Source organism: Agelaius phoeniceus, chromosome 24 (genome assembly GCF_051311805.1).
Source record: "Agelaius phoeniceus isolate bAgePho1 chromosome 24, bAgePho1.hap1, whole genome shotgun sequence".
NCBI lineage: Eukaryota > Metazoa > Chordata > Aves > Passeriformes > Icteridae > Agelaius > Agelaius phoeniceus.
In genome coordinates, this window is record NC_135288.1 from 1,104,710 (window position 1) to 1,130,539 (window position 25,830).

The 25,830-nt window shown below is 54.3% G+C and overlaps 1 protein-coding gene and 1 long non-coding RNA gene across 22 annotated transcripts; one reads left to right on the forward strand and one right to left on the reverse strand.

The window, feature by feature from the left end:
- Positions 1-503: 503 nt before the first annotated feature.
- LOC143695682 (uncharacterized) lies at positions 504-1,958 on the reverse strand. Its single transcript, XR_013185150.1, has 2 exons — positions 1,824-1,958; positions 504-970 (listed from the first exon to the last, which is right to left on the reverse strand). It is a non-coding gene; the product is annotated as an uncharacterized LOC143695682 (long non-coding RNA).
- A 46-nt stretch (positions 1,959-2,004) lies between these two features.
- LOC129129803 (EF-hand domain-containing protein D2) lies at positions 2,005-25,809 on the forward strand. Of its 21 annotated transcripts, XM_077190403.1 has the most exons (30): positions 2,005-2,135; positions 2,431-2,637; positions 4,520-4,790; positions 5,808-5,899; positions 6,159-6,386; positions 6,779-6,902; positions 7,259-7,374; positions 8,101-8,166; positions 8,561-8,653; positions 9,048-9,155; positions 9,561-9,644; positions 10,372-10,524; positions 10,860-11,055; positions 11,369-11,439; positions 11,746-11,883; positions 12,670-12,777; positions 12,969-13,058; positions 13,237-13,462; positions 13,948-14,029; positions 14,428-14,543; positions 15,147-15,306; positions 15,634-15,742; positions 16,919-17,087; positions 17,368-17,498; positions 17,827-17,922; positions 18,518-18,738; positions 19,140-19,305; positions 19,582-19,754; positions 20,063-20,174; positions 20,651-20,952. In XM_077190403.1, the coding sequence occupies exons 1-28, from the start codon at positions 2,040-2,042 to the stop codon at positions 19,663-19,665; spliced, it is 3,801 nt and encodes a 1,266-aa protein (XP_077046518.1). In that variant the 5' UTR covers positions 2,005-2,039; the 3' UTR covers positions 19,666-19,754; positions 20,063-20,174; positions 20,651-20,952. The 21 variants fall into 21 exon arrangements, with proteins under 21 accessions (XP_077046518.1, XP_077046516.1, XP_077046521.1 ...); XM_077190401.1 differs by lacking the exons at positions 20,063-20,174; positions 20,651-20,952 and adding an exon at positions 24,280-24,350; XM_077190406.1 differs by lacking the exons at positions 20,063-20,174; positions 20,651-20,952 and adding an exon at positions 24,280-24,350 and having other exon boundaries at positions 16,952-17,087.
- The last annotated feature ends 21 nt before the right edge of the window (positions 25,810-25,830 follow it).

The following is a 25,830-nucleotide window of genomic DNA, read 5'->3' on the forward strand; positions in this document are numbered from 1 at the left end:
CTTAATTAACAACAGAAATAAAAACTATATAGCAAAGTAACTTTAACACTACACGTATAAAATCCATTTTAATATTTGCGAAAAGCCAATATTATAATATGTATCTATAACACAGAATCTGCTGAACCTCTGACTGCCACCTGATGCTCAGATGCTGTCCAGGTGCACTACACACCTGCAGCTGGTGGCAAGCCTCCACTTCTGTGTGTGTGGGTTTATCATTTGGAAAAGGTACAGGACAGAGCATCTGAGATGGAGGGAAGAGAGAAAATGAGCTGAGAGACAAGAAAGTAAAAAGAGACAAAAGAGAGAGTAAAAGGGGCAAAGCAAAGAGGAAAGAGAAGAAAAGAGAGAGAGGTGGAGAGAGAGCAGGACAAAGATGGCCAAGAGAGAAGGAGAGAGACTGAGAGGCAGGGCAGCGAGCAAAAGAGAGACAGGGAGAGACCCAGACAAAGTCAACACAAAACACAAAGAAAAAAGAGTAAATCACACCAAAGAAAGAAGGAACAGAAAGAAAAATCTTTATTTCAACTTCATAGCATTACTTATTTTGTTACACTTCCTCAGATACACTTCTGTGCAGCTTAGTCATGCGAGAAACAGTTCACCATTTAAAAATTTTGTAAAAGTTTATTAAGGGATAAAAGGGATAAAATCCAGCACTGAGGTGCTTGGCTATTTGCCAAAAGCATATGGTTAACTTAGCACCATGTTCTCTATGTACTGTTACATTGCAGGGCTACAAGCATATTCTTAAAGAATTTATACATATTCAAACATTCCTTTGAGTTTAGATGTTCTTCTGCTTGGTTTTAACCTTTGACTTGTCTTCATGCCATTTTGTAGATTAAACCAATATATTTTATTTCTTCTTGTGGTTCCATCCTGTTGTATTTTCACTCCCTGATAACAAGGGTCAATAAATTCTTCTTTTTTTCGGTGTTCTGGTTTCTGTTGTCTTTTAGATTTCCTGAATGTGAGAAATCACCTGATTATTTCACACCATTTTCCGAGTTAGTTACATGAAAAAGCATTTTAACATTTCACAGTCTCTATTATACTACAGTCTAAGATAGTGCATATTACACTACTATTTATAAAAGCTGTACAGTGTAAACATAAACTGACAGATGGTACTATATCAAAAGCAGTAATTACAAGTTGTACTATATCAGGATTTTTGTGATCAATAATACCTTGCAAAAGTTGATACATAAATGCAAAAGCCAATAAATTTGTTATTTATATCAGTCATTTGAGAGTGAAATTTGACATCAGTTTCAACACAGATTAATACAAGACCATGGAGTGACAGGACAAAAGGGAATGGCTCCAAACTGGTAGAAGTTTTCAGGGAAGCTCTGATTTGCCAAATGTGCCACTTCTATCTCAAAAAGGAGCACAATGAAATCTTGCAGGACTGTAGGGGGCAAAGTGGGGGGTGTTGGTGGCAAGTGGGTTTTTTTCCTTTCTGTTCTGTTGAAAAAGGGGCTGTGGCAGCCTAGGACCAAGGAATATTGATGGCAAAGTGCTGATGGGTGACAGCATCCACCTGACAGCAATGTTTATCCCCTTCCCTCAGGTTGCACGACCTGTCTCTGTGTGTGTGTCAGCATGACGTGAAATAAAATATAAGTAAAATGAGGGCAAGAAGTCCTAGCAGGTGGCAGGGCCCCTGTGGGTTTGGGATACGCATTCCCACGTGTGTCCCCAGCTGATGGGATCAGTGGCCACGCCGGCTCAGAGCTGTGTTGTGCTGCCGGGACAGTTGCTTGGAAAAAGGAGGAAAAAAAACCTAAACAAAACGAAGAGGAAAAACTCACCCAGGCAGGCAGCAGCAGGCTCCGGCGTGGCCGAGGTTTCCAAGGCTACTGCAGCCACACTGCCAGCTGGGACACGGCCGCTTTTGGGGTCGCTTTGTACAATTTTTACTGTTTGAGTTGGTAGAGCCACTCGTGGCTCAAGTTGTGTGTTGGGGGGGAAATTGCTGACTGAGGACTTATTTGTTTGGGGCAAGCCTTGCTAGGGGGGGTTGGGCAATGCGAGCTTTCCTAAAGAGCTCGGAGGGGTGTTTCCAGCTGAAATCCTACACCACGACCATCGGGAGCCACAGAGGGGCTGACATCGTCCTGCAGGTAGGGCCAAGGCGGCTGAGCATCCTAAAACGGGAGGGGGATGGAGGGAAGGGAAGGGAAGGGAAGGGAAGGGAAGGGAAGGGAAGGGAAGGGAAGGGAAGGGAAGGGAAGGGAAGGGAAGGGAAGGGAAGGGAAGGGAAGGGAAGGGAAGGGAAGGGAAGGGAAGGGAAGGGAAGGGAAGGGAAGGGGATGGAGCCCTCCGTGCAAAGTGTGCAGGAAAGGGGCTTGGCAAAGCAGGGATGAACCTGGAGCCACCTCCAGCAGCGTTCCCTGCCTGTCCCTCACATACTCCCAGTCTGCAGGGGTAGCAGAGCGCCATGCAGCCCTGGAATTCTCCGCCTCAGACAACAGCTTCATCCTTCAGGACTTCAACTCCCCCCAGGGCACCTTTGTCAACAGCTGCCAGGTGCAGAACGCGGCTGTCAGGGTGAGGCCGGGGGACATCCTGAGCTTCGGCACCGCGGGAGCGTCCTTCGAGCTGGTGCTGGAGGGGGCTGCCCAGGTAGGGCTGGGGATGCCCAGGGAAAGGTGCCCGGGGAAATTGGTTGGGTAGGTGCTGCTGTCCAGGGAAGGCTTCAGAAGCAGGAACTCGCTCCCAGCTCATCTGGAGATCCTGAGGAAAGGTGCCAAAGATGAGTGTCAGGAAAATCCACAAACGCCAGAGGTTTATGTCCAAAAAGGAGACAGAGTAGTCCTTCACCGTTATTCAGATAAATAATTCTCCCAATTTATCTCCCAGATAACTTATTCTCCCAATAAAGGAAGAGAGTCCAGTGAGGCACATGCCCCTGGGGTTTTCTCTCTCTCAGGGTTTCGGAGGGCTCAGCCTCCTCTTATCCTCACTCCTGGCTGCACGGTGCCTGCTTCCTTTTCCCTCTGGCCGAGGTACTAGGAAGGTACAGCCTTCCCGAACCACCTACCACATATTTCCCCCTTGAACCGACTGTTTTACCCCAAAGTTCAGGAGTTCAGCCTTGTGCAGACCCTTGACTATCTCAGGAGCCAAGCTATCTGCGCTCTACAACAAACCTGCTGCCCAAAGTCAGTAGAGACATTAAGACCCATTTCAAAGATGTCAACACCCATACCTTGACCCATCAAATTATTTGTAAAGACAGTAGCTCACATCTTTCCTGTCACGGGGGAGGAGGAAATGAAAAGCTGGAGCTCCCTCTGCTGAAGAAACTCAGGCAGTTCGGTAGGAAAATGGAAAAGCATGGGATAGAGATGCATTAGCAAAGGAAGACCTGGAAAATGTCCTTTCCCTCTATTTGCATTTTATGTTTCCTCCCAAGCCACTTAACAAGAGAGAAGTTTGGTTTCAAATAAAACATAGAGCAACTGATAATCCCCAGTAATATTTTTATTATTTTGCCTCTTGAAGAATCCAAGATGCTGCCTAGGTAAAACTAGATTGTGCTGGAGCAGTGACAGTTGAATTCCCAAGGGCAGGTGAGCACAGGATTGGGTCTGCACAGCGATGCAGAGCCCGTCCATGGGTGCCTTTTCCTCACCCTGGGATCCTCCTTTGGAGGGGCAGCTTTGAAGCCTGACCCTGCTGCCTGCAGGGAGGGAACCACCTCACTGTGAAGTGTCTGACGAGGGGAGGGATCTCTCCTCTGAGTCTGAGAGGAGGTGCTGTGCAGAGGAGCACACCTGGCTGGGAATCACATCCTGCCATGCCCAGACAGGACCCTGTCAGGTTTTGTGCCATCCTGCTGGGAGCCAGCGCCATGGGCAGCAGCAGGAGCAAAGCAGCAGGGCTGGGATGTGCCCTGGAGAAGGGAAGGTGCTGGAGGTGCAGGGAGCCTGCACTGGGGTCTGGGGCTCTGTTAACAGCCGGGGGTTGAAGGACCCACACCCAGGTCTGACCCCCTGGCAGATGTTTAATGCAGCCCTTGTCACTGAGACATTGGTGGTGGCTTGTCCCCACTGTCCTGGAAAGCTCTGCTCTTTAGGAGAGCAGCACACAGTGTCCTAATTCCCAGTCTGACAGGCCCAGCTGATGGGAAGGCAGGAACGTAATGAGAGGCTTTGGTTTGCCTGGGAGAATGGGAGAAACAAATGGGATAGGACCATGTGTGAGCCAGGAGAGCTGTGAAAGGAGTGCTCCTGGATTGTGCAAATGATGTGCAGAATTAGGGCATTCAGATGCAGAGGGAAAAGCTCAAAAAGCAGAAAACCCCAATAATTTCCTTCTGTTTCAGCGAAGCATCTGAATGCCCTGATTAAAATCTGATCCTTGCATAATGGAAATGGGAAAAATCTAAAATTGTGCTTCTGCTTAGATCTGTGCCTGCGTTTTCCACAACACAGTGCACGTGAATCCAGGGCTAAAATATTTCCTAAAATCTTACAGATAATTTGGTGCTTTCCCACCATAGATGTCCTGTCCCCCCTTGAAACGCCACGTGGGGTGGAGTGGGCAGCTGCAGGTGGCTGCAGAGCCCAAACCCTGGACTCCTGCATCTCCTCTGTGCCTGCCCTCGCTGCAGGGGCAGCTTCCCCCTGACTCCCTGGGCAGTGGGGCCCCCAGAGCCCCTGGCCGTGTGCCCCATCTGGTGCTGCCAAGGCGACCTGCGAGTGCCCGGGACAGGAGCACAGCCAGTGCCACCTCTCTGGACACCTCCAGCAGGACCTCTGCCGTGAGGCCAGGTACTCCATGGTGCCAAACCCAGCCATTTCTGTCCCAGTGTCCTCACAGAGCCACTTGATTGGAGCAGAGTGTTGAGCAACTGGGTGCAAGTCATTGTCCCCTGGAGCTGATCAAAATCCATGTGTGGTCCTGGGTGGCATTTGGGTCAGGGAAGAAATGAGCAAATGAGCTGTGCCATCCCAAGGGGAATGCTGTTGCCCTTGCAGAGGGACATTTCCTCTTCCTTTTTCCTGGTGTGGGACCCAGAAGGGCCATGACTGACTTTATCTGCACCACTGACTCTTGTACCTGTTCCTGACTCCCGTGTAAAGTGGGTTTTTTTCCTCCTTTGAAGTGGCTGTCTCAAGTGAAAGCACTTTAAAATAGATCTGTATCCAGTGCACCTCTGGAAATAAAGTATGTGACAGAGCAGGGCAGAGGTGAGGGTTTGGGCTGGAGAATGGGACATTTGCCATGGATGTTGTGGCCTGGTGCACAGTGCTGTGCTTTTCCTGCTGTGGGCTTGGGATTTTTGAGCTGTCATGAGCAGCACAAAGCCAGCAGTGAGGCAGCACTGTGCAGTCCCAGTGCTGAACTGAAAACCTCAGTGAGGGCAAAGGCAGGGACACACACAGCCAGGGTAGAACAAATTCCTTTTTTTGAGAACAGCCCAAAGGATCTCCATGCCCTAATGGCAGTGAGCAGAGCTGTTCCCATGTGGAAAGACAAAAAAGCAGAGCTTTCTGGGGGGCTGGCCAGTGCTGAAAAATAAAGGCAGCCTCTCTCTGCTGTGTCTCTGTTGCTTTTAGGCTGTTTTGGTTCCCAGAGGTGAATTAACTCTGTCTTCTGTGCGGACTGTTTGCAGTCTAAGTTTTTTGCAGTCTTTTTTTTGATTCTCTGCTGGTTGTGAAGTGAGCTCATGCCCTGAATAGTGGCCACTGCCTTGAAGTAGTTTTGGGACAAGGGAAAAGAGTGTTGCAGGGAGCATTTTTGCTGCCTGCAGCCACTTCTCATGCTGATAATTTGCTTTCTTCCAGTCTCAGCCAGCTTCTCAGGTGATGGTGCAAGCAGTGTGGGGAGAGCCCCTTCCCTGGGGCCTCACAAGGTGGATCTCCTCCTGCAGGGGAAGGTAATGCTGGGCAGGGAGGGGAGAGGGAGGACCCTGTCCTGGTCCTTGGAGGAGCAGGTGAATCCTGTCCAATGTCTGTGTCCCACCAGGAGTCCCAGCAGGGTGTGGGGGCTGCCACCAGAGCAGGTGGATGGGGACAGTGGGTGGCTGGAGGATGTGCCAAGCTGGGGACAGAGGGCCCCTTGCTGATGGCCTTGAGTTGGTACCCCTGGGCCGCTTCTGTGGCTGCAGAGTGACCAGTGGAACCTGGGTCTGCCAGCAGGGTGAGAAGCTGCTGGAGAAGGAAGTGGGTCGCCTTTTTGGTTTGGAAACAGAGTTAAAGGGGAAGGATGAGGTGATGAGAGACCTACAGGAGGAGATTGCAGCCATGGCAAAGAAACTGGCCCAGGCAGCCATGAGGAACGAGGCTGAGCTGACCCAGAAGCTGCTCACCTTCAACCAAGAGCTGGGAGCCCAAACAGAGGAGATCAAAGCCCTGAGGGAACAGGTACTGGAGGCTTCCATAGGCACCGAGCAGGGAAAACACCTCTCAGGTACAGGTGTGTTTGTGGGGTAACCCAGGTTTGGGCAGGAGAGGTTTGTGTGTCTGAAATCAAGGGAAATGAGGGAGGGAGCCTTCCTTCCCTTCCCTTCCCTTCCCTTCCCTTCCCTTCCCTTCCCTTCCCTTCCCTTCCCTTCCCTTCCCTTCCCTTCCCTCCCCTCCCCTCCCTCCCTCTGGCATTAGGATTTCAGCAGGAACAGCCAGAGCACATTTAGGATGGTATTTGAAGATGCTAAAGAGCAGTCTAACCAAACCACAAGTGCCAGCTGACCCTCTCTGAAGGGGTAGCAGTCAGTGAACGTTCTGGTGAGGAGCACAGGTAAATCTGTGTTTTGCAGATCAATGACCTGCAGAAAGGCTCAAACCAAGTTTTCAGCCGTTCCCTCCATGAGAGAGACCTGGAGGTTGGGAGGCTGCGGAGGGAAAGTGAGAAGTTGAAGAGGGACCAGGCTTTGACTGCAGGTATTGTATCCCTGGAGCTTTGAGTCAGGGCATGAAGCAGATTGGGACTGGCTCTGGATAAGGAGCAAGCATTGGCCAAACTGTACAGGCAACAAATTATTCCTAGTTCCTTGTGGGAAGGGACCCTAAAGAGCACCTCATTCCACCCCTGCCATGGGCAGGAGCACCTTCCACCATCCCAGGCTGCTCCAAGCCTTATCCAACCTGGCCTTGGGCACTTCCAGAGATGGGGCAGCCACAGCTTCTGTGGGCACCCTGTGCTAGAACCTCCCCACCCTCACATGGAAGATTTTCTTCCCAATATCCCATCTAAATGTCACACCTGGGTGACCTCTGACCAGAGTTGTTTTCCTCAGGTCTGGTGAGCAACATGCAAAAAGAGCAGAAAATCCAGCAGCTCCAGCAAGAGACTGAAAAACTGAGTAAGGAAAACCGAGAGAAGGACAAGCAGCTGGCCGTGGTTTCAGCCAAGGTAGCACTAATTAGGGGCTCAGTAATTTATGACCTCCTGTTTGACATGGCCATAAGGTGGGAAAGCAGGTGAGAAGGGTTGTGCTTCTCCCTGGTGAGGATGGTAGCAGTTGTATCACTGGGATATAGTGGTGATGGTCCCATGACCATGTCTGGGTGTGCCAGGATGCCCATGGATCAGGGTCTCCTTCCCCAGCTGGATCTCCCTCCTTGCTCTGCATCAGGTCCTGTGTGCTCTGGGCTCCTGTGAGCACAGTAGCTGTTTGTACACACAAAATATTCCTGCCAAGCTCCTCTCGAGAAGCCATGTCACTGTGCCATGGGGCTCCCTGTGGCCCAGCCTGGATTTGTCCTTAAAGAAGGTGGCTTGTGCAGCAGCAGGTTGTTCCTCTGCATGGGCAGCTCCTCCTCAACTGGCAGAGCTGCACTGGGAGCATGATAAGGGCAGAGACTGTGTTGGCTGCAGTGTACCAGGAGATCACAAGGATTGATTTGTGAGTCCCAGAATTGCTGAGGTTGGAAATCACCTGTAAGATCACTGAGTCCAGCCATTACCCCAGCACCACCAAGGCCACCACCAAACTATGTCCCCAAGTGTCTTTTAAACTCCTGCAGAGATGTCAACTCAACCACTGCCCTGGGCAGCCTGTGCCAGTGTCCCATTCACAGCAGGAGCAATGGTACCACTGCCCTGATGGTTATTTTCCTTGGTTGCCATTCCTTCTAGTGCTCGAGAATTAAAGAAGAAACAAAGCATGAACTCAGAGAGCAGGAACTAATCTCCTGCAGAAACGTGAGTCAAAAGTCACTTTGGGTAAGCAGTGGCTGCAGGAACACATCAGTGAGGGAATAATTAACTGGGCATTGTAAGGGAGCTCTTTGGAACTCAGCTCCTGTCCTGAAAGGCACACAATGGGCATGAGACCTGAGCAAGTCCTGGACCTGCAACGCTGGTTTACAGTGTGAAGGGGAGGGTGGGGGAGAGGGGGCTTGGGGGGATGTGGTCAGAAATCAGCTTGACTTCCACTTGTAAGCTGATATAACCACAGTAAGTGCAGGTTAGAAGAGAATTGCAGTAAACAGAGTGAGTTAGATGGGCAGGAAATCTTGCTGATCAGTGGAGGTCATCCAGAGGGGCAGTGCCCAGCTGCCCTGGTGAGACCCCCACCCTCCCTGGGCTCTTGCAGCGCATCGAGGAGCTGCAGCGGGACCTGGAGGGGCTGCAGAGGCAGATCCAGAAGCATGAGAGTGTCCAAAAGCAACTGGCTGAGAAAGCCAAGGTACCGTTGGCTGCAGGGGACACACAGAGGGCAGGTGCCATCATCCCAGAGGGGTGGGATGGGGACCAGCAATCCCTGGGAGCACAGGCTGGATGGGCAGGGCATCCAACTGCCCTGAGCTCTACCATGGACCCTGATGGAAGAAAAATAGATGGCCAAGTGCCCTGTGTGGGTGTTGGGTGAGGAAGTCAAGGATGGACAATGTCCCAGGGATGAAACCCAGAGAAAAAGTGCCATGAAGGGTCCATGCTGCACCCCACTCCCTGCACCAGGACTGCTGTCTGTCTCCTGCTATTCCAAAGGCACATTTGGATTTGTCTGATGGGAGCAGTGGTTGAAATGCCCGTGGCATGGTTTTGGAGGTCACTCTGAGATGCCAAAGCTCTCGTTGCAGGCAGAGGAGGAGCTGAAGGCAGCGTGGTCCCAGCAGGCGCGGCAGCTGCGGGAGATGGAGCGCAGGGAGCGCCTGCTGCGGTCTGATGTGCAGAGAGCTGGGGAGCAGGTAGGGATGGCAGGGATGGGAACATCACCACTGGGCTGTGGGCAGCACAGGGATGCAGCTTCCCATGGGGAAGATGTGCTGGGGAAACAGAAACCCAGAGTCCTGAGCACCAAACCCTGGCACGGGACTTATCTTGTCATTGGGTGAAGTATAAAAGGCTTATCCAGAATTGGTGTGGGCAGTGTGGACAACTTAGCAGTTTATTAGCATACAGAAAAGGAATCTCTAATCTTAGTTATGCTGTCTGGGAGCCACACCAACCTTCCTCAGTGCCTGGGTAATGCTGCTCTGGGCAGAGACAGCCCTTTGCAGATAACATCACGCTAGATACGGACCATCAGTGATCAGCAGAGTGGCTGTCAATGATTGGTGGTGTTTGTTTCCATGTGTGGATCCCTGCTGCAGCTGGAGTCCTTCAAGACCCGAGTGATGCAAGTCTGTTCTCCATCAGCAGCTGGCAGCACAGGGAAGCCTGTAACAGAGCAGCAGGTGAGTTTGGACAGCTCACAGAGATGTTGGGAGCCTGCAAAGCCCCAGCAGCTCACAGCAGCTGCTGCAGAACAGCCCTGGTGCCTGCTCCATGTGCAGTAGGGCTGCAGCACCCAGGCTTCTCCAGAGGAGGATTTGGGCTGTGGCTGTCCCAGGTTAATGGCACTGCTCCACTGTTACAGCAAACCAGCCCCTGGCTGGGTAATAATTGGCACAGACTCCATGAATTCACAGAAGGCTGATCAATAATCTTTATTAAGAAACCCATTGCTCTTTTTATATCCTAGTTCCCTACAGGTAGAATTGATTGGTCTTTTAATTAAAACATCATCACCACTGGCTAATTAAGAAACCACCCTTTGGTAAACAAATCTCCATAGCACATTGCACATATTCACAATACCAGGTGCAGCAAGTTAAGAATTGTTTCTCGTTCTTTTCTCTGATCTTCTCACAGACTTTCCCAGAATGACGACTGGGAAAGTTGTGTGTTTCTCTCTGTGGCCAGAGCTGCTGCCACACTCCATGACACAAAGGGGACACAGTTCTTTTTGTCTCCCAGAGCTTGGAGGGAGTCAGTGGTCTGCAACAGGGACAAGCCCAGAAGTCTGATGTGGCTGCCAGATTGCAGCAACTCTCAGTTGTTGCTCTCTGAGACAATCCCTGGCCCCTCAGCTGGAAAACAGCATGAGCCTTATCCTCCTCTTTCTTCACCCACTTTTGCCAGGTGATAGAGAAGGTCCGGCAGATCTCTGATGAAAACAAACAAAGCCATGAGAGAGAGAAGACTCTGCAGAAGGAATTAAGCTCCAGGCTTGCAAAGGAGAGGGAGGTGTCTGCAAACATCGAGGTGTTCAAGAACTCCCTGCAGAAGCTCCAGGTCAGCCCTTTAAATACTGAGGACCAAATGGCAGCTGGGAGATGGCAGCACAGGGTGTTTTGTTGGCCTGAGGGAAGGTCAGAGTAAAGATACAACCCTGAAATAAAGCATCTTCCCTAAGTGTTCATGTTCCTTGGAGTTTGTCACACTTTCTCCATAAAGCCCATCCTGTTCCACCCCCTGCCATGGGCTGAGACACCTTCCACTGGACAAGGCTGCTCCAAGCCACATCCAGCCTGGCCTGAGATGTTCAGAAATGTTGTATCATTTGCCAGTCCCTGAAGGCCACTGACAGTGGAGACTGCCTTGTTCCCCACTGGATCCATTTGTTCCAGGCTTGCCTGAGGAGCCCCTGCAGCAGTGCCAGCCTGCAAGGGGAGCTGGGGCAGCTGCAGCTGTTGTGCCTGGATCCCTCTGTCTCAGCCATCAGGACAGCAGTGGTGGACATGGCACGTGGTCCCCTGTCCTGGCTGGAGGGTGCAGAGCAGCTCCTGGACAGCGCGGGGATGGACCTGCACACCTCTGGCAAAGGTATGTGTCATCCCTGGGAATGTGGGATGTCCTGGCAAGCCAGATGTAGAGGAGAAAGTCCAGCATGAGCCACTCCTTGGGGAGAAAATCACAGAATCATGGAAATTTTAAGGCTGGAAAATACATCCAAGGTCACCAAGTACATTAAGCCAGCACTGTTCCCAAGTGCCACAGCCTCACACTTTTTTGAACACTTCCAGGGATGGTGGCCTATTCCAATGCCTGACCATCCTTTTCATGAAGAAATTTTCCTGGATATCCCTAATATGGTGTGTGAGCACCCCACACAGTGAGGCTCTGTTGACTTTTGCAGGGCTGTTGGCTGCTCTCGGGAGCTTGTTGGAAAAGAGTCAGGAGATGGCACAGAGGAATCAGATGTTGCAGGTACAGAATATTTATGCACATAAACCAGGTGGATTTGGACTCTTTCTATGGGCAAATATGATGGCAGTCCCAAGCAAGCCAGTGTAGCACCTGGACTGGGGATGTGCAGTGTCTGAGATCCCTGAGTCCATGGGAAATGTAAGGTAAGGGAGACAGAGCCCACTGTCAGTGTATCCTTATCCCTAATGCAGCAGGATGGAGAGGAGATCTCTTTTGTGAATTTTTTGTGAGTAAATGTACACGGGAGTTTTATTTCTTGCCCTGCTGCTGACACACTTCCTTTAATACCTCCATGTCTCCCTGCAGGAGCAATTAGAGAAGCTCCAGGAGCTGCAGGCAGAGCTGCTGCAGGAGCACACAAAAGAGCTGGAAGCAAAACATGAGCAAGACTTACAGATAAAAATCCAGCAAATTGTCCTGGAAAAGGACAAGGAGAGCAAACAGGTACAGTGACATGGTTGGTGTTTCAGAAGAGGAATGTTATGCAGGAAAAATGGATGTCTATAGGAGTGTTGGATAACAGGAGGAGGAACCTCTAGCCCCAAACTGAATGCAGTCCAAGGGACTAGATATCCTCCCATATGGATCCAGGAGGTGTAAACTCACAAAAATACCCATGGTGGAGCTGGGAAGCACCTGCAGGAAGCACCATCAGGATGCACAGCCTCCAGTCAGTCACCAGAGGAAAGGGGAAAGCAAGGAGCTTTGTGATCCATGAGCTTAGGGGAAACATTGCCCTGCTTCTTCTCAAGCCTTCTCCCCCTCCCCCTGCTGGGGTCCTGTTGGCTCCTTTTTGGCAGGAAAAGGATATTCCTGTGGAGCAGGAGGCAGCAGTCCCCCTCAGCCCCAGGGGGGCCCAGGCAATTGCACCAGTGGCTCTGGTGTGGGGTGCAGTGTCAGTCAGGATGTGAATGGGTGTTTTGCCATGTGTGTGTTGTGATCATGGTGGCCTTGTAGGACAGTTTCCAGTCTGCTTCTGTGTCTGGCACCTTGGGAATGGTGGTTTCCTGGTGTTCAGTTTTCTGAGGATTCAGGCAAGAAGCAGCCAAGCAGCTCCTACCCAGTCTCGCAGCTGTGCTTTTCCCCAGGTGCTCCCATCCTCTCTTTCACTGAGTTACTTTTCTCACATCACCTCCCCCTGCTCTGGAGCAATGACCCTCCCTGCAGCTTTCGTCCTTGGAGCTGAGGTCTTTTTTTCCTGAAGTGAATCTGTGGTCCCTTGATTCACAGATTCTGGAAAGCGCTGTCACTGAGGAGAAGGACAAGTGCAAGAAATCTGTGGAGGAAGAGCAGAGGAAGATCCAAGAGTTGGAAAGCCACCTAAGAAGCATGGCTGAGGTGAGCATGAGAGGTGAAGCAGAACAGCTCTCTCTTGGAATGAAGAAAAGGGAAAGTGTAGTGTGATGTTCCAGGGGCTCAAATCAGTGGAAGAAGGGGTTTCCCTGCCCCCCCAAATACACAGAGAGCAGCTCTGCACAAAGAAAGGTGGATTCCTGGCTAACCTAATTACTGCTAATTTCCTCTGATAGGCAACAGCAAAGAAGGCAGAGGAGCAGGAACTGACAGAGGGAAAGCTGAGAGAAGCTTTGCACAAGCTGAAGACAATCACTGCACAAGAGGTACTTGCACCGACCTGTGCAGGTGGAGGATGCAGTGCTGGAGAAGAAGGCTTCCCCCATCCCAAAAATCCTTCCCTTCCCCCATTCTTGTGATCACCATCCAGGAGAGATGATGCTGATGGTGATCCCAAAAGAAACCCCAGTGCTTCCAACCAAGCTCCCACATCTTGTTTCCCAGGCTGTGTTACAGCAGCAGGTGCTCCAGCAGAGCCAACAGCTCAGGGCTGTCCAGGAGGAAAATGAGTTGCAGAGGCAGAAACTGCAAGAAGAGGTAGCAGGATACAGGGAGCAAAGCAGGCAGCATTCCCTGACCATCCTGGCTTTAGAGGACAGGCTGCTAGAGGCCACGCAGCAGCAGAAGGTGCTGGAGGAGGAAAAGGCAGCACTTGTGGAAAAGATGGAAGGTAGGTGAGGGTTGTATGGGATGTGCCTGTACCAGGAACTGGCTGGGTTATCATGAAATGTGTGTGGAGATGGAACAGTGAGTTTGCTGCTATAGAAAACATTGGGAAGATGTTGAATGAAGGTTATTCCCCTGCAGGACAAGCTCTGTGAGGCTCTGCAGAAGCCATTTCATTGTTTGGTGGTTTTGGAGAACATTTTTTCATTGTTTGGTGGTTTTGTCAGGGCTTTGCCACCGAGGGCTCTTTGCCCTCTAAAATTACAGGACTGGCATGCCTTGGGCTTCTCCAAGACAGAAGCAATCCCAATCAAGGCTGGATGTCAAGAATTGTCCAGTTGGCCTTGGAACTGGGCTCTCAGGGACATGGGTTTCCCAAAGAGACAGTCCTCAGAGCTGCCACACAAAGGAAATTATTTGTGTAGCAGAAGCAACAAGCATCTGTGTGCTACAAAGAAGTAATAGACCTTTTTTTCTTGTGTCCTTTAGGACTTCAGTGTGATGCCCACAGCTCAGCATCAGGAACTTGGCTGGAGATTTGTCCTGCCATGGAGTCTCATGTTTGTCTGAGGTGAGCAGCACTCACTGATGGTGATCAGAGATGCTTAGAGAAGGGCAGGGATCACTTGGGAGAGCCTAAGGAAGTCCAACGCCACCTGTCCCAAGATCTTTTCAGTCTGGGACAGGACTTGAGTCCCTTTGCTAGGCTGAAGTGATTCTAAGGGCAAAGAGCATCAAAGTGATGCCAAACAGCACGTGACAATCTGCCATCCCCTCTGGATGGCTCCAGGTGACAGCAAGTGGTGTGGCCAATCCCACACCACAGGGTGGCCCCAGGGGACCAAAAGGCTGGTTAAAAAATAATTAAATAATAAAATATTAAGCAGGAGTGCAGCACAGGAAGGCATGCATGGGCTTCCTGCAATGAGGCTTCCCGGTGGCTGTGAGATCTGCACTGATCTTTCCCAGGAAACTGCAGGAGGAGCTGGCAGTGGTGCAGGGCACACTCCTGGAAAAGAAGGCAGTGATCAGCAGGCTCAGCAGGGAGCTGTCAGAAACCAGAGCCAGGATGTCGGACATGAGAGGTGGGTGATGTGCACTGTGTGGCTGCCATCATCCCCATCCTCTTCCAAGCACACACAGATCACAGGAAATTGATGTCACAATTCTCAGGCAATGCCTTGTCCTGCTGAGGGCAAAGCAGGCAGTCTGTTCCCTTTGGGAAGGTGAATTTCTTCCCATCCTTGGCTAAGTAATAGCAGTGACAGTGAGAGAGCAGAGTAATCAGGGGGAGAGCAGGTAGACAAAGCTGAGCTCAGAATCACCCTGGTGAACTTCTTGGAGCTGAAGATGTTCTAAGCCAGTGGACTGGGAAAGCCTTGCCTGGAATTCTTCCATGAGCAGAGCTGTGAACGTGAGGACAGAGCCCACGAGGACCTGTCCTCCTTCAAACTGAAGGAAAATTGCCACAGCAAGGAATTGCCCTGGCTTGTACCTCCACCAAGAGACTGGGATTTAGTAGAGCAGGATGTCCTGTTGGCATGGCCCAGGATCTGAGGGCAGCTGTCAAGGGCAGGACTCTGCAGGGATGAGCCCCATTGCTGCTTCCATGAGGGTGCACCAGCTGCAGATCCCCCAGGACTGGGTGATGAGTCAGCCAGCATCCCACGAGGCTGTTCTGTGCTTAGGGGAGCTGAGTGAAGAGCAGAAGGTGGAGCTGGAGCACAGCCAGAGGCAGCTGAAACACCGGGAGTGGGAAGTGCACCAGCTCCAGGAGAAGCTATCCGAGATGTCCAGCCTTGTGGAGGAGAAGGATCAGGCCCTGAGAGCAGCAGCTGAAGAATTAAGGTACACCCTGACATCACCCAAGGCTTCACAGATGCCACTCTGTGTGTCCCCAGCAGCTGATGGCGTTTAGGGTTCTCCTCAGAACAAAAGGCACATGGGAGAGTATCAGGATGGAACTCAGCTCTGAATCCATGACACAGGAACTGAAATGGGGGTTTAGTGGAGCTCATGCCAGTAGCTCTGTTACTCAGGCACTTGTATCTAAGCGAGTGTTCCCACCCACACCATGGTAGTCATCAGTGGGTGCCCAGGGTGCTGCTCTCCACAAGCTGTTTGGGTCACCTTCATCCAGCATGGGGTCCCACAACTTCTTGTCTCTCCACACAGCCAAGCCCAAAGGCGCTGCCAGGTGCTGAGGGATGCTTCCCAACAAACACTGGAGAGCACAGAGGATGCTCCCAGGACACCAGTGCAGCTGAGTGAAGCCTCCCAGAGGGTGAGTGCTCATGGAGAGCACCGAGGTGTGGGTTTGCCAAGAGCACTGATGGCCCGTGGTGTTTCTCGGTGAGAGCCAAGCCCGGAGCTGCCCTGCACTGGCCCGAGGGTGGGAGGGCCGGGCACCCTTCCCGAGCCAGGGCTGCCTGTGCTGCCTGTGATCCGGGGAGCCCACAGCCCCCACCAGGCTGCTGCTGGTTAATGAGCTGATGTTTGCACAGCACTTTGGAACCACCAAGTGTTGTGAGTGCTAATGGCTGCGTTAATTGCCAATTAGAGGGAATAGCAACATGCAAGCATTCCTTCCTTTTCCCAGCTTGCCGAGCTGTGGATGCTGGCTGTGCAGGCAGTGCAGAACCAGTTCTAGGGTTCTATGTGCAGAAGTAGGGGCAGCTTGTTGCACAGGACAGGAAGAAACGTTCCTCATTCTCCTGTGCCAAATCCCTGTTTGATTTTCCCGAGGCTGGAAAAGGGAAGAACTGGCAGGTGGTGGCGGCAGCAGATGGAGGGGCTGTGGGAATTGTACATTCTGTACAGCGAAGGTGGCAGCCAGCAGCGTGCCAGCGAGGCCGGCTGGCTGCGGGGGCGCTGTGACTCACTGCCAGCTGATGAGGGGCGGGAGGCACTGCCCGTCCTGCTCCACATTCCCTGATGGGAGGGGGAGATCCCAGTGCCGGGGGTGCCAGTCAGGAGCGGGATGGGCAGAGATGTGGGGAGACAGCAGCCAGACCAGAGCTGGGGGTCTGCAGCCATCATCAGCCCTGTGGCCCTAGCCCCATCACAGATTTTTGGATGTTTCTCATAATGTGGGGATCTGGATGGGGCTGGGAGAGGCAGTGCACATGTAGAGAGTGATGTCCAAGTCTGTGTAGGGACACAGTCTCTGAAGTGCACCAGTGTTTGTGTGTAGATGGCAAATGCTCTCTGGTGGTGCAAAGGGCAAGGGGAAAACGCCAACGTGGCTGTTCAGAGCTGTGCACCAACCTCTCCTGGTTCTCCAGAGCATTTGCAGGGTTCATATCCTGACCATGGCACAGCAGAGCAGGAAGGAGGTCTCTGACAAGTCTCCTATACCCCCCCCCCAATCCATGGAGATGCTCCCCAGGCTTTGCTCTTGTGCCAAGTGCCCAGTGTCTGGCAGCAAGGCTGTGTTTACATTGAGCTTGTGCTGTGCCAGATGCAGACTGGGGGAGAAGCTGTCTTCTTTCAGGAGCCACCATCAGCCTTGGCTGAGCTCGGTGCGAAGTGCCGAGGCCTCAGGCACGAGGAAACGATCCAGCGCCAGAAAGAAGGTTTGGCCGAGCTCCGGGAGAGAGTAAAGATGCTGGAGAAGAGACAGGGCTCAGGTGAGCAGGGCTCTCCTAGAACTATGGAATGGTTTGGCTTGCAAGAGACTTTAGGGACCATCTTGTTCTGCTCCCTGCCTTGGGACACCTGCCACTATCCCAGGTTTCTCCAAGCCCCATCCAGCCTGGCCTTGGGCACTTCCAGGGATGAAGCAACCACAGCTGCTCTGGGCAACCTGTGCCAGGGCCTCCCCACCCTCACAGGGAGGCTGGGAAAGCTGGGCAGCCTCAGAGTTGTGTGGAGAGTGGAACAATTTGGCACCTGCTTGTTTGCCTCCAGGTGCTGTGAAGAGAGATTCAGAGCCACTGGTGGTCTGGATGGAAGACTTACCAGAGAAAATAATAGCCCAACAAAGAGGTCTTGAGCTGGAACCTGCTCCTGTGTTGGGAGAAAAACTGAGGGCTGGCAAGGTAGGGAGACAGTGTGTGGTTTGTAATGCCTGTGACTTTGTTTGGAAAGTGCACCCTGGAAAAGGGAGAAATAGGTTTTCAGAGCTGCTACATAAGAAGTCAGGGTAGGAAATGCAGCCTAATGGATGGCAGGCAGTGCTCCTGCAGAGGGGGGCAGCTCCATCAGGACCAGCACATTGCCTGGGATGCCATGGGCTGAGCGGGGTGGGAGCCTTGGGACCACAGCAATACTGGAGTGGTTTTCCCATGGGATGAAAGGGAGGCACAAGGCATTTGACCAAAAGCCAGGCCCAACATGGGCTCCATGGGTCCTTCCCTGTCTTTGCAGGTTCCTGACCATGTTCCTAATGGGAGCTCATTCAGGATCACCAACAGCACAGTGAGCTTGGAAATGGCTGAGGCGACAGACTTGGGTGAGAAGATGGTATGTCAGGGATAGATGTGGTAAATGGTGTAGAGTGTGTCTACATGCCCAGAGTGTGTAGAGTTTAGATGTTTTTTGAAAACATTTCAGAGGTATGTCACATCAGGATGCTGCAGGAATGTTGAAGATTAACTGCTCTGTGGTCCAGTTAAAGACACCCCTGTCCATGGCAGGGGGGATTGGTTTGATGACCTTTAAATTTCCCTTCCAATCTAAACTATTCTATGGCCCAGAGCACATTGTGTGTCTGCCAGGACATCCTGGGACCCCAAAACATGCCATGGTACATCAGAGAGGCTGGGGAGCAATGAAGGGAGCTGCCAGGGAAGGGGTCCATGGGTAGCACAACTGGTGGGTTGTGCAAGGGGGTTTCTTCCTTCCAAAAATGCAGGGAAACACCCAGCAGGGAAAACAGTCATCTTAGAAAAGGAAGCAATCCAATTCCAGTGAGCTGTGCAGGTGGGAATGAGATGCAAACCTACTTTCCTTGGGACACTGTCATGTCCTCAGGAAAGCAGACAGAAAGCAGATGGCTGAGCAGCGTGATGGAATGCAGCAGACCTGGTAAATAATGCATTCCCTCTTCTTCCCACAGTACCTTGATGTAATCGGTGCTCTGGGAAGCCTGGTGGAGATGAAGGAGCTGTCAGGAATGCAGCCTCTGCAGCACCTTCCTCAGGAGAGAAGGGCAGAAGTGGGGCTGCAGAGACAGAAGGCCCTGGAGCTGTTGTACAAAAAGATCAGGAACCTCCAGGTTCGCCTGGAAAGGAAAGAAGAAATGCTGAAAGATTATGAGGGAAGTGTGGAGCAGCTCAGGTATGGAAAGCCAGGGTTCTGAATGAGACCTGGTCCTTGGATGCCAAGTGACAGGGAGCTTGGGGCAAGAAGTGACATGACACTGCTGAGTCCTGTGTCTGTCTGGGACCAGTCTGTGTCTATGGCCATGGTACAAAAATCAAATGTCAAGAGGAGTGCATCTCCCAGTTCTCTGCAGTGGTACCTTCTGCAGCCTCACACAGTTGAGCAGTGTCAGAGCCAAGAAAGCCTTGACAGGTTCCCTTGTCCTGGGTGGCTGGAGCCTGGGATAGCAGTGGCAGCAGCTGGGGCAGAGGGACGGTGTCAGCAGGACCAAGGAAGGCGTGGGAGAGCACATCTGAGGGTCAGGGTGTTGGTAAGGGCAAGAGACCAACAGAATCCTCCCGTCCTGTTTTGCACAGGCAGAGCCAAGCTTCCCTGCAAAGGTGCCAGGAGGAGATGTCCAACCTGGAAGATGAAGCTCACAGGGAGGCAGAAGAGAAGGCCCTGCTGAGAGAGGCTCTGGAGAGGATGCAGCTCCAGCTGGACCAGGAGAAGAGGCTGCGGCAAGCGGCCAAACGGCACAAGGTGAGAAGGCAACACCCAACCCCTGCTCTTTGTACAACAGCCAGCTCCACCTGTTGGGAACCATCCACAGAGTGGTCAGTTGGACCATCCCAAGAGGCTGGAGGTTCCAGGCCCCCAGTGCTCAGCCGCAGCATCATGGCCACATCCCTTGGTGAGGCTGGAGGAGGTGCAGACACCTGTAGCAATGGGTTTGCACCATGTATGAGAGCGAGGGAAAGGAGCAGGTGATGCTGAGCTCTCGAGGTCAATGCTGTGTCTGTTGTCTCTGTTCTGCAGCCTGGAGCCACAAAGACTCTCTGCTCGGGCAAGCCGAAGGCCAAGGGGTGCATGGCAGGTGCTGCCAAATCGGGGAGCTCATAGGAGCAGCACCACAGGGACCTTCACTAGGGGATGGTCTGCAGTAGGAACAGTCATCGCTGTGGACTCTGTCAGGGTGGAGGTGGCACGAGGTGAGGGTGCATTTTGAGGAGCTCCAGTTTGTATCCTGTAGCTCCTGGGCACACTGGTGTGACTGCACAATGCAGGACCTGACTTTTCCACAGTCCATGTCCCATAGAGTGTGGTGGGGTTAATGGCAATGGAAAAGGTGGTGAGGATATACCCAGTGTACATGTGTGTGTGTATTTGTGCATGTGAATACAGCCCAGTAATGTGTAAAGTCAGTTGTGGGGGGCATGTCCTGTCCTTGCTGAAGTGGCCTCAAGCACATGAAGCCAACATGGCTTGAAATATCCCTTGCAACTCCTGTGTCCTCCAGTCTCCATTGTGTCATGGGGAAACTGGAACATAAGGCATGATGTAGTACGGAATTCTGGAGTTCCTGGAACGCCCCAGGAATGCTCACTTACTGATTCTGATCCTTAGCAAAGGTGAGAGCAGACCCTGGATTTTGGGGGGCAGCAGTGTTTTGGGGAGGGGGTCCCTGCAGGCAATAGGCAGCTCCACACATCATCCCTGCAGCTGCTCTGCCTCAGCACTGCTCGGAGCAATCCATGTGCTGAGTCCTCTGCAGACCCCTTCAGGTGAGGATAATTTGGATGTGAGCAAAGCTCCACTGCAGTTTCTTGGTCTTTATTTTTTAATAGGATAAAAAGGTCTGGAAGCGGAGGGCTGCAGCGGGCTGATGCAGGGCTACATCGTCTCTGGGTATGCAAAGCACCCCTGTGTGCTCAATGGCCAGTCCCTAGTGGGGCTCTGGGCATTGGTGTGGCCTGGTTTTCCTGCTCCCTGTGCTGGGAGAAGCTGGATCCTTCCCTGTCTGAATGCCTGGGTTTGCTTTGGGACAAAGCATGACCTTGTAGGCTTGAATAGGTTAAAGGTGTGCTGCCGTGGGCATCCTCTGCAGGTGTATCTGGAGATGTTGGGCTGCTCCATGACTCTGTGTGTCCTCTCCATGCCACCCTTGGTAAAATCTGGATCACGAATGGATGGAGATGGCAAGAGCACGGGTGGTTGTGAGTGCACCAGACTCCCCGTCTCCTCCTTCGAGCCTATGGACTCATAGAATCATGGGTTGGTTTGGGTTGAAAGGGACCCTGAAGATGGTCCGGGGGATCCCACCGGGGTATGGTGATGCCGGGCCCTAAGGATCATCCAGGCTGGTCCCGCCGGGGGATTGATGAGCCCTGCGGATGCTGCCGGTGGAGGGGAGGGGGTCTGAAGGGGCGGTGATGGCTGATGGAGGGCGGCGGGGAGGGCCCCCCCCGGGGCCGGTGCGGGAGCCTGGCGGGCGCAGCGGGGCCGGCGATGCTGACGGGGGCGGGCAGCCGGAGCCCCCCGGGGCGGGCGCGGAGCCGGGGGGCCGCAGCCCGGCCCCGGGGCGGAGCGGGGCGGAGCGGCGCGGCCATCCGGGCACCGCACCATGGCGGCGGCGGCGGCGGAGGAGCCGGAGGGGCGGCGGGGCCGGGGGCCGCGGCCGGGGCCGGCGCCGGGCAGCCCCGCGGGGCGGGCGGTGGGCGAGGGCTCGCCCGGGGGCAGCGGCCGCCGCGTCTTCAGCCCCGCCGGGGAGTTCCGCGAGTTCTCCCGGCGGCAGCTCCGCGACATGGAACGGCTCTTCCGACAGTGAGTGTGGGGTACAGGGAGAGGGGGGTCCCCGGATGGCAGTGCCGGGGGGCACGGGGGACCCAGGGCATCCCGGTTCCTGCATCCCGGCATCCTGGCTTCTGGCAGGGCGGATGTCCCAGCGCCTCCCGCCCCGTGCTTGCGGGCAGGACCCCCCCTATTCCTTTTGAGAGGGACCCCCATGCACCCCAACCTCTTGCGGGAGGGATCACCCCGGCTCCTTGTCGGAGATTCCCCCTGCCCCAGCTCTGTGCAGCAGGGATGCCAAGGCACCTCCAGTTGCTTGCAGAAGGGATCCCCCTCCTGCCCCTCTCAGGAGGGATGCCAGGGACACCTCTCTCCTCCCAAAACCCCTCCCAGGACTGGTGCCGGGGACACCTTCCCCAGCTCCTTGCCGGACGCGTTCCTGTGCGCCCCGAAATTCTCGCAGAAGGAGCCTCCTGTCCCCCATGAGGGGGTACCCCGGTGCTGAGGCCAGAGAAAGGGGTCTGAAAGAGGGGACCGGGGACCTTCACATTCCTTCTGCCGCATCACCGAGGGATCCCACATCCCTGCAGCTGCCGGGGCCGCAGAGGCCAGGCTGGCGTGTCCTCAGCATCCCTGCCCGCGCTGCGTGCCACCACGCGTGGCGGAGCGTGACTCGGAGCACGAGCTCGGCCCCTGGGAAGGGGGGGCTGGCAGCGAGCCTCCAGCCCTGGAAATTTCCAGGGGGAGCCAGAAATCGGGGTGACTCCAACCGTGGTCACGCTGGTATGCGCGGGAGTAGCCAGGGGCGAACGGGACAGCCCGGAGCATCCCCATGGATCCCGCGCTGCGTGCTTTGTGCAGGAGGCGTGGACACAGCGCGACTCCGGGAAGGCGCGGAGATACAGCACAGGCGAAGGCATGGCTGCGACATGCCAGTACCCTCAGCCCGTCTGGCACCGGGGGAGGATCCGCATCCGCGTCCGGGGTGGTCTCGCTCGGACCCGAGCGGGGAGGCGGAGGAACTGGGGAGCCGGAGGCCGTGACCCCCGTGACACGAGGCTGCGGGGATGCGTGGGGTGCGGGCACACCCTGTAACCAGCCCTGGCGGTGCGCGGAGCCTCCCGTGCCCTCGGGGGGGCTCTGACCCCCGGCAGCACACGGCAGCGAGCCCAGCACTGCAGCGGGGCTGGAGGGAGCCTGCGGCGGGGACAGCGCGCTCGGGGCCCGCGGGGGGACAGCGGCCGGTGCCGGGGCGATGGTGGCCGTGCCCGTGCTCCCGGCGCAGATGGCGGGGCGGGTGTCGGCGCCGCGCAGGCGGGAGCGGCGGCCGGAGCCGACAGCTCAGTGTTTGCTCTGACAGCTGCGGCGTCTCGCTGCAGCGAAAGGAGCAGCGCCGGGGCTGCGAGCCACTGGGGAGGTTTGGGAGCTGGGGCTTTCCCAAGGGAAGGATGCTCTGGAGCAGAGCCCTGCCACGCTGTCCTCGCTGCTGCTGCTGCTGCTGTCCTCGGGATGTGACAATCCGGCTGTAGAGGATAAAGTGAAGCAGGGAAGGGTTCTGGCTCTCCACAGGGGAGATGGTGCCCTTTGGGAGATGCAGGATGCTGGTATCCCAAAAAAACAGAGGAGGGGATTGAAAGAAAGGAAGTGCCCTGCATCTGGGGAGGTGGCATGCGTGGGATGAAGGGGCAAAGTCAGGCCAGCTGACCTGCCCCTTGCAGAGAAACTCTGTGGGATGCAGGATGGAGAAGGACTTTGGAGAAGGGCATGGCATGATAGGACAAGGAGGAAAGTCTTCAAAAGTGACAGAGGGCAGGATTAGTTTGGATACTGGGAGGAAGTTCATCCCCATGAGAGTGGTGAGGCCCTGGCACAGGTTGTCCAGAGAAGCTGTGGTTGTCCTATCCATGGAAGTGTCCAAGAACAGGGCTTGGAACAATCTGGGAAGGTGTCTCTGCCCATGGCAGGGGGTTAGAATGAGGTGGTCTTTAAAGTCTATTCTAACCCAAACCATTCTATGATTCTATGATCAATCCAATCAGTCCAAGTGGGGTACTAGAGGCAAAAATCATGTGGGATCTGTACCCACAGCCCCACTCTGAGGGTGATGGCAGCAGTAGGCAGGGATGAGCAGGACCAGCCCCATTTTGGGGTCCCTGGCAGATCAGGAAGGTGCTGCTGGAGACACGGACAGAGCCGACAGCAGCAGGGGAGGTACAGATGAGTCACGGACCTGCTGCATGGGGAGCCGGGGCTCTGCGTGGCTGCTGCAGTGACAAGATACCAAAAAAAAGCTTTGTCACAACGGGTGCAGTGTGTAGCTGCCCACCTACAACGTGTGGAGCTGTACAAAGCGTGGCTGTGTGCTGGCTCCCCATGGAGATCCTGCTGTGCCACGCCAGCACGCTGCTGGCACAGCCCACGGTGCACAGGCAGTGGGCAGGGGAGAGAACAGCAGGGTGGCTGTGGGGAAGCTGGAGGGGACTGTGGCATGGCCACAGGGAGGAGTCAGAGGAGGGGCATTCCTGACAGGTCTGTAGGCAGCATCAGTGAGCAGAGCTCACTGTGACCTGGGGAGCAGTGCCCAGGGAGCTAAGCCCCATGGTTGCTATCCCATGCTGCAGCCAAGGGGAGCGTGTGCTCAGGCTCCTGGCACAGGGAGCTGGCAGCAGGCTTGGCAGCATCCTGGCAGGTTCTCCTGCCAAGTGCCACACGGAAACAGGCACGATCCTGGATAATGCTCCAGGGGGTTGTTAGCAGTTCAGAGGCAGCTCCCTGTGGTCTGGAGAGCTGCCGGAGACCATCAGTGCCCAAGTCCTTGCTCAGCCCTCTTTGCTTCCCAGCCAGTGTGAGAGCACACAGGGGTCTGCTGCTGGGGGTTCAGTGTGGGGGGCTGTGTGGGCTCTGCACCCCGTGGTGATGAGTCAGGATTGTGCCACCATCCTGCAGGTACGACGCAGGGAAAGATGGCTTCATTGACCTGATGGAGCTGAAGCTGATGATGGAGAAGCTGGGGGCTCCACAGACACACCTGGGACTGAAGAACATGATCAAGGAGGTGGATGAAGACCTGGACAGCAAGCTCAGTTTTCGAGAGGTGAGGGGATAGGAGGCTCCACGCTGGCAAGGAGATGTGCCCAGCCACTGTTCAGGCTGGTGAGAAGGTGGGCAGTGGCTGTGGTGGCTTTGAGGTCTTCAGGGAGCCAATGCTGCCATCTCCCCTCACAGTTCCTGCTGATTTTCCGGAAGGCAGCAGCAGGTGAGCTGCAGGAGGACAGCGGGCTGCACGCCCTGGCCCGGCTCTCTGAGATCGACGTCTCCACAGAAGGCGTGAAAGGCGCCAAGAACTTCTTTGAGGCCAAGGTGAGGCAGGGCTCAGGAGGTCCCATTGCAAGATGGCAATGCACCAGGGCAGTTTGGTGGCGGGTAGGCGGGAGGTGGAGATGTTGGGGTGGGCAGAAGAGCTTGGTGGAGGTCACAGCTGAACATTTCCATCTACAGGCACAAGCCATCAACGAAGCCAGCAGGTTTGAGGAGGAGATCAAAGCAGAGCAGGAGGAGAAGAAGAAGCAGGCAGAAGAGCTGAAGCAGAGGAAGGCAGCCTTCAAGGAGCTGCAGTCCACCTTCACGCAGTGACAGGGCCAGGCAGGACTGGTCAGCGGTGCCCAGAGTGGCAGCGCTGCCTGTGCCAGGTGCCAGCCGTGCCGGGAGCGATGCCCGAGCCGTGTGCCGCCCACGATCCCGGCGCAGGCTCGGCACGGCACCCACCTTGCTGGCAGAGCCCGGTCAGCCCCAGCTCCCCCCTCCCCTCTTGCTGTGGTGTCTGTAGGTGTTGTTTGTGCCCCCACATCCCCAGCGTGCCCCCCACCCTGAACAGCACCCTGTTCTCTGCCCGCAGCTGCACTGGGGGTTGCTGCTGCTGAGTCCCAGGGGAGCTATGTCCAGAATGTCTGTCCCTGGGACACCTGTGCCCAGCCTGTTTTATGTTGTGAGTGCATTGGGAGGTTTGCAGGATGGGGGCTTGTGCAGGTGGCCGTGGTGGGTGTTTTGGTGGCCATGCTGACCCAGCATCTGTTGGTATTCCTATGTCTGACACCAGTGACAAAAGCTGTGGCAAGGGCCAGGTGCTGGAAGAGGGGCTCTGTGTTTGTGTGTGTGTGAGTGTGTGGTGCTGGAGGTGCATGCCCACGTGGCTGAAATGGAGCCCCTCAGGAGCTGTGTCTCTCTTTATTTTGGTCAAAGACATACAGAAAGGCAGCTGCTGGCTCATGGGGCTGTATTATGTTTTTTTTATGTTGTATTCAGCCTGGCAGGGTGAATGTGGTGGCCACAAGTGGTTGCCATTGGTCATTGAGACTCTCGTGTTTGTGGGTGGCTGTAAAAACCCACATCTGTCCCGCAGTGTCCCCCGACTGGTGGTATAGGGGGTGTGTTATGTTTTTTTTTAATTTAATCCCAAATAAATATTATATTTCTAAAGTGCTGGTTGCTGGCTGGGTG

Bases quoted from the DNA above. Each gene is read 5' to 3' on its own strand.
- LOC129129803 (XM_077190401.1), top strand. From the start codon at position 2,040: ATGCGAGCTTTCCTAAAGAGCTCGGAGGGGTGTTTCCAGCTGAAATCC. The intron at 15,743-16,918 runs GTGAGTGCTCAT...GTGCTGTGCCAG, and splicing joins TGAGTGAAGCCTCCCAGAGG to ATGCAGACTGGGGGAGAAGC. The intron at 18,739-19,139 runs GTATGGAAAGCC...TGTTTTGCACAG, and splicing joins GGAAGTGTGGAGCAGCTCAG to GCAGAGCCAAGCTTCCCTGC.